Here is a 7,304-nt window from a genome sequence, read left to right on the forward strand (position 1 = left end):
ATTGTTAACTTCTTTTCAAAAAGTCTCTTTGGTTCATATTCCAAGGATTCAAAACGAAATAGCTAATGAATTAGCCCAAATTGCTTCAAAGTATAAAATTGGCTCGGGGACTCTTGAGTCTTTAATAGGTATTCATCAGATTTTAGTGCCTGCAAGTGAAAGAGAAGTTTTATGTGTTGATGAATGAGAGAATATTGATTGGAGGAAGCTTATTGCTCAATACTTAAAAGAACCTAATATTCCAGTTGATAGAAAGATAAAATTGCGGGCAATGAATTTTGTTTTAATGGCTGATGAACTATATAAGAAAGGTATCGATGGGAGCTTATTGAGATGTTTAGGTCAGAATGATCAAAACATTGCTTTGGGTGAAGTTCACAATGGAATATGTGGTGCTCATCAGGCTGGAAAGAAAATAAAATGGGTATTATATCGAAATCATGTTTATTGGCCGTCCATGATAAAGGATTGTATTGATTATGCGAAGGCATGTTAGGAATGTCAGAAACATGGTTCGATACAACAAATCCCAGCGGATGAATTACATTAGATAATAAAGCCATGGCCATTTAGAGGTTGGGCTCTGGATTTGATTCAATTGATCCACCCTTCTTCATCAAAATAACACAAGTTTATTTTAGTAGCTATTGATTATTTCACAAAATGGGTTGAAGCAGTTCTGCTAGTAGAAGTTGGTCAAAGTGAAATAATAGACTTCGTTGAGGAACATATTATCCATCGATTTGGAATTCCTCAGACGTTAAGTACTGACCAAGGAACTATGTTTACTGGCCAGCGAATTAAAAGTTTTGTGGCTTCGAGAAGCATTAATATGGTTACTTCAACTCCTTATTATGCACAGGCTAATGGGCAGGTGGAGGCAACAAATAAGATATTGATAAGCTTGATTAAAAAGCATATCGAAAATAAGCCTCGAACATGGCATGATTATAATCGTCGAATCCAGAAAAAGGCTTTTAATGTAGATGAATTGATTTTGAAAGTTATTTTGCCAATGGAAAAGAAATCGAGATTTCTTGGTAAGTGGTCCCATACATGGGAAGGCCCATTCCAAGTAATTAGAACATATTCTGGAAATGCTTACCAGATTAAAGATATTGAGTCAGGAAGAATAATTAATTCAGTTAATGGAAAATACTAGAAGCAATACTACTGTTGGCAAAATTAGAAATTTAACATACATATGTCTAGAAAAGATGTAGGCTGTTACAAAAAATGAGATGAGCAATAAAAAAGGAATTCAAGGTGCCACTAGTTTTGCCAAATCGAAGCGTAGTTTTGCCCTTTTGTTATCCAGAATTGAAAGCACTTTAATTTGTTTGAACTTGCCAGCTTGGATTTTCTCGAGTTGATTTTCATATTCTCCCCGTTTGGTATCAATTGAAACAAGCTCTTGAATAAGGTGATGTTGATCTTGTTGGGCTACTGCTAGAGGTTTGGCTATGGTGGCTCGACTTTGGCGTATGGTGGCAAGTTGTTCCTGAATCTGAATTAATTCTGCTTTGAGTCTTGCTTCTTCTTGATCATGAAAAGCTTGAACAGAAGTAGCATGGGAGATTCTTAGATCAAATTCCTCACGAGAAGCTTGGATTGGTTGAGCAGTTGCAAGATAATTTTCTATATTAGATTTGGCTGTGGCTTCTTCATTTTTAATTTCTTGGAGTTGAAACTGAGATACGACGCTCTCATTGAGAAGTTGTTTGAATTCTTGAATTGAGGCAGAATGTGGTGTGTTAGTTGGGAGTTCAAAAGAAGAATTCAAAAGATCAGCCAAGAGTTTGTTGAGAATTGGATCATTAAGCAATATGGTAGGTGGATGATCCAAGAGCTTGATGAGTGATCGAAGTTGTTCCCGAGTGTCAAGATCAAATTCGATTGAAGGCCTTGATGTAACAGGTCTTGAGATTGCTGGTACAGGCACTGGAATTTTATTTTCTTGGATAACTTTATTTAAGACAGAAATCAAGTTGTCCAAGGAAGCACTTGTAGGGGTGGTAGAAGCACTCGCTGTTCCAAGCCTTGACCCAGGAGGAGTTTGAAGATTAGCTTGGAGTGAAGGACTAGGTTGCAACTCTGGAGGAGTTTCTAAGACCTTGGATCGGGAGGAATCTGAATTGGTGGTGTCAGCAGCTTTAGAAGCAGAATTGGAGTCTGGGACTGTTTAGTTTTCTGCAGAGAATGCAGCTTGATTGTCTGGTGAAATTGACTCAAGTATATGAGTTCCTTCTGGAGAATGTTGCAAGGAATTTGTTGTTGGTTCAATCACCCGTGTTGTATGGAAAGAAGGTGGAAAACCGGCTGGAATTTATTGAAGGGACCCTGTGAATTGAATCAAATCATGCGATGTGAAATGCTCTGGGTCATTTTGTTGTTGCAAAGTTGGTTGATTAAGAGCCCCATCAGATGAAGTCGAATAGGCAACATTAATGGGCTAGTACAAAAGGTACACAGTTATAAATTTAAAATTTATTTCAAAGTTTAGTAAAATGTGTGTAAAGATAATTGTGTTACCTGAGGAAGTCTGAATCTTCGTACTAGTTGAGAGTCAGGGTCAGAATCGGCTGCATCTTCTGATTGGGAGGAGACAGCAAGAGTGTCCTTGTTGGTTGGTTCACTTTCATCAGCGCTTTCGCTTGATGATGGCAGTACTAACTGATAAAAGTACAAAAGTAATTATGGTTAAGAAAATACAATTTGAATATCATTTTGAGTTCAAAGGAAGAGTCATGAATAGAAGAGTTACTCTTCGAGAAGTTTTGGTAGGAGTCCTTCTGCTCTTATGTGGTGGTGGTCGAGCAGTATCAGCTTTCCTTTTGTGAGTTCTTTTTGAGGAACTCTCAGTCACAGCCATTCGAACAGTAGTTTGTTGAATTTCTTCTAAGGTATGAGTGTACCTCAAATAATAAGAAGCCCACCATTCGAAACAAGACTTGGTGATGAATGAACTGTGTTCATAAATCAAGAAGTTGAAGCAGTCTCTTCGTTTTTGATTTTTTAGGAGACAAGTATTGAAATCTTCTTGAGATAACAGAGTGATGTAACAGAATGGTTCACTGTGTCGGGGCTGTGGTGTTGGGATAGCTTGAGAAAATCCCAGTTGTCTAGGGGTTAAGTAAGGAGCGTACAGGGTTATCTTAAACTTTTCTTTTCTGTACTGTGGCAACCCTATTGGTATCACCTGAACAGCCAACAGGTTTGCCCAAGTTCGATTTGCGAGTTCATTTTCCTCATTAATATTTAGGAAGAGTAAATGATCAAGCCAAGCAGGGCCGCGATTGCGATGTAAAAAGGGAGTAAAATTGACTTGATCGTTATCGAAATCTTTGCAAGAATGAAAGAGGGAGAAAACAGCCCAGAATCTGTCTTCATCTAATTGAGTGTTTGGAAATTTTGGTTTATAATTGGACAAACAAAAACCTTCAATGTATTGTTTTCAGTACTGCCACCTTCAGGTTTTGTCATAAAATTTTCAAAAATGGCATTGAGCCATAATTGAAGGAGCCAGAGTGGACCTCCTGTATTGATTATTTTATTGTCTCGGAGGTCACAGACAAATTGACCAAGTTCTTCAAAAATGTGCCCCAGAAGAAGCTTGGCCAAGTTGAAAGCTTTCTCTTCATGTAAGAGAGCAGCCAGGGGAAGGAAAAGCTTTGACATTTGTACACTTCGAGAACAGAACAAGATTGCATTTAATCAGTAAAACAATAAGGCTACATGTTCACTGTCTGTGATCTCTATACTATCTTCACCCATGTTGTGGGCAATGAATTCACTGTAACAAGTGTTGAAGACAACATTGTATTGATGCTTAGATTGCATGTCAGGGGTACAATCTGGAGAATTTATTGGGAGTTCTGTAATGGCAACTATATCGAGGAGAGACATTCCGATCATTCCACAAGGAAGGTGGAAGTTGTTTGTTGTTCTATTCCAGAAACAAGTCACCGCCCCAATCATCCAAGGGTATGTAGTGAGTGAAAAATGAGAAAACCTTAGTAGTTCTTGTATTCCTAGGGCTCCCCAGATAGCACTCTTTGTGGGCTCAAGGCGTTGGTACCAAGTTGTGAAATCGAACCCTCGAGGATTGATTTTTGGATTGTTTCGAAAGGGTTTTTTGTTGATGAAATGAGAGATGTTGAAAGCTTGGTTTATTAGTAAATCCTCCCCTTCAGCATTTGGGAAGAAAGAGAGTTTTTTGTTTGCTCTATCAAGAGTCTCAATTGGTCCAAGGAAGCAGTGTGTATCTGCGCCGATTGTGAAGGGGATTAAGATTCCGGTGTTGTTAACCTGTAAATGGGGATCGTCAATGATTTCATCATTGATTTGATTAAGAATGCGAAGAGCCGGCGGAGATGGCGGTGCTATTACATGACCTTTACCCTTATCTTGAGTAGTGGCATGAGAAGAGGAACCAGCCATTGTCAAAGAAAAGAAAGGAGGTTGAAGGTTGAGAATTTTGTGAAGAAATTCTTGGTGTAGAGAAAATTCAGAGAACGATGAGGTTCCAGAAATTTGAACAAAGGAGAAAGTGATGAACTTAAAGTATCACTGTAGCCGTTACTGTGGAAGGAATGCAAATAAAGGTAACTTCGCGAGGAAGATGAAGTGGTAGAGAGAGAAATAGCAAGTTTTGGAAGACATGTTGAGTGGGTAAGTAGTAATAGGGAGTTTAAATGACAATTATTACTGATTTAAAAACTGACGTCTTTTGGATTAAGTGTTTTATTCTTCGATAATGTTATCGAAGGCAACCACATTAATCCAATGGGGCAATTTGTTGATCAAAAAATATTTTCGATAAGAGTGAATTGATTCGGAATGAGTCAGGTATGGTTTCTCGAGAAGATATACGCATGAGCACGAGGTTAGAAGTAATTGGCACTAATTTGGATTTCGATTGTTTTGTTAATCGAGTAGGTCTGATTGAATAGGAGATTCGATTCGAGAAATTGAGTAAGGTCTTCGATGAGCTGGTCGAATAGTCATAGAAGTGGGAAAGTTAGTGGTTTCTATTTACACGAGGAAATCATGGAGAATATTTACAAACACGCGGCGGGAACGGTTACCAAGAGGGATTGCATTTCAAATTTTTAATTTTGTATTTAATTGTAATTAATTGTAAATTAATTGTCAATTATGTAAGACTAGTCTATAAATACTAAGAAGTGTTAAGGAATAAGGGTTGGAACTTTTACTCAGAAAAAACACTCAAGCACACTCACATCCCAGTGAATTCCTGAGTCTGTGATCGAGTTAACTTTTTTATAGGGTTCCTTCCATCTTCTTCATTCTTTTAATTTACTTTTTTGTAAATTTCACATTTCAAGCAATTTTATTATTCCAAGTGTTTTTTATTCTTCATTGTTCATTTTATCTTTCTGCGCTTTAAATTTCTATGTCGAAGTCCTTCGATCTAATCAAAGGCATTTTATTGTTTTCCTTTAAATTCCAATGCAAGTTATTTTTTATGTGCAAGCAATTTTCTTGTTGAAAACTTTATTTCTTTTTATTATCTCTTCAGTTTACAAGGTTTAACTTATCTTTTTCTCAAAACTTATCTAATGAAAGACACTTTGATGCACTTTAGAAGAACTGGTACCTGCAAAGAGGAGTAGGTTTCGCTCCCAGACCACTAGATATTGAACCACCATCGATTTGCGAAAAATCGACAAAACAGATATAAATAAATTTTAAATTTGTAAAAAAAATAAAAACAAACAATATTCCTAAGTGATGTGTACGTGTTCAGTGAAAGAATTATTGAGTTTCCTAATATAGTTAATAGGTCGATTGTTTCTAAAAGTATTTGAATTACGAATTTTCAACGTATAATTCCAAAACATGGTAATCGCAACTTATATGGCAAATGATTCAATGGTCCCAGAACGTTTGGACCATTAAATGGTCCCAGAATAAAACATATTTTTTAAATTTTTTTAATAACTGCTAAATAGTCCTTATTTAATTTTAATTACAAATTAACCCCATATATTTTATTTTATCATAAAAACTATTTTTTATTTTATAAATTATTATTTCATCATTAATCTATTATGTTTATTAACAATCAAAAACAAAAACAATAACGAATTAGATCTTCCGTTGATCATAATAAACTTTTTGGCTATTTCAATCAATTAAAAGATTATATTTGATCTGTGACGTTCGTCCAGGGTTGTGAAATTGTGTTTCTTTGAAAATCAATCGATTGGATTAACAAAACAATCGATTGAATTTCAGGTTTCCCATAACTCAATCGATTCGACTACAGGTTGTTATCACAAAACAATCGATTGAAAATTGCAAGGCAACATGTTTTCACAAAAATCAATAGATTGGTCATATTACCCAATAGATTGAACGATGACTAAAATGTGGGTTTTTAATAATTCAATCAATTGCTTATACTATCCAATCGATTGAATGCTTCAAAACAACCTGAGGTCTCACAATTCAATAGATTGGTTATGTTACCCAATCGATTGAAAGCTTCAAAGCAACTTGAGGTCTCACAATTCAATCGGTTGGTTGTCTTACCCAATCGATTGAAGTTTGTACGTGTTTTCCAATTCAATCGATTGGTATGAGAATTCAACCGATTGGGAAGTGATGTAAATGTGTTTTTTTCTGCATTCAATCGATTGGTAATGTAATCCAATCGATTGAAATTTAAAATTTTCTATCTATTAAACCCAAACCATGCGTATTCACTCTCTCCCCGTTTTAAAACATCATAACACTATTTCTGCACCTCTCTCCTCTCTCTAAAATCCAGAAAGCTCCTCTCTTCTTCTTCTCCAATCTCACCAACATCCACTCCAAACTACATACATATTATTAATCCTCATCCAAATCCTTACAAAACTGATGAGCGGATATTTTATACGCTTTTTGGGGTTAATTTCATATAGTTTTTAGTATGTTTTAGTTAGTTTTTAGTTTATTTTCATTAGTTTCTAGGCAAAATTCATATTTCTAGACTTTACTATAACTTTGTGTGTTTTTCGGTAATTTCAGGTATTTTCTGGCTGAAATTGAGGGAGCTGAGCAAAAATCTGATTCGGCTGAAAAAGGACTGCTGATGTTGTTGGATTCTGACCTCTCTGTACTCGCAATGGAATTTCTAGAGCTACTGGAGTCCAAATGACGCGCTTCAAATTGCGTTGGAAAGTAAACATCCAGGGCTTTCCAGCAATATATAATAGTCCATACTTTGCTCAAGGATAGATGACGTAAACTGGCGTTCAACGCCAGTTCCATGTTGCAGTTTGGCGTCCAGCGCC

General features: G+C 36.2%; 1 protein-coding gene across 1 annotated transcript; it reads left to right on the forward strand.

The window, feature by feature from the left end:
- The first annotated feature begins 271 nt into the window (after nucleotides 1–271).
- LOC148567120 (uncharacterized) lies at nucleotides 272–1,162 on the forward strand. The gene is made up of 2 exons (XM_088484523.1): nucleotides 272–491; nucleotides 678–1,162. Exons 1-2 carry the CDS (start codon nucleotides 272–274, stop codon nucleotides 1,160–1,162), a joined length of 705 nt encoding a protein of 234 aa, XP_088340649.1.
- The last annotated feature ends 6,142 nt before the right edge of the window (nucleotides 1,163–7,304 follow it).

This window comes from Arachis ipaensis, chromosome B4 (assembly GCF_059453495.1).
Source record: "Arachis ipaensis isolate K30076 ecotype BB chromosome B4, ASM5945349v1, whole genome shotgun sequence".
In the NCBI taxonomy this organism is placed as follows: domain Eukaryota; kingdom Viridiplantae; phylum Streptophyta; class Magnoliopsida; order Fabales; family Fabaceae; genus Arachis; species Arachis ipaensis.

What these genes read in the sequence shown, in the direction of transcription:
- LOC148567120 (XM_088484523.1), top strand. Translation starts at nt 272, where the DNA reads ATGAATTTTGTTTTAATGGCTGATGAACTATATAAGAAAGGTATCGAT. An exon ending in TATTGATTATGCGAAGGCAT is followed by an intron (nt 492 to 677) that starts GTTAGGAATGTC and finishes GGGTTGAAGCAG; the next exon opens with TTCTGCTAGTAGAAGTTGGT.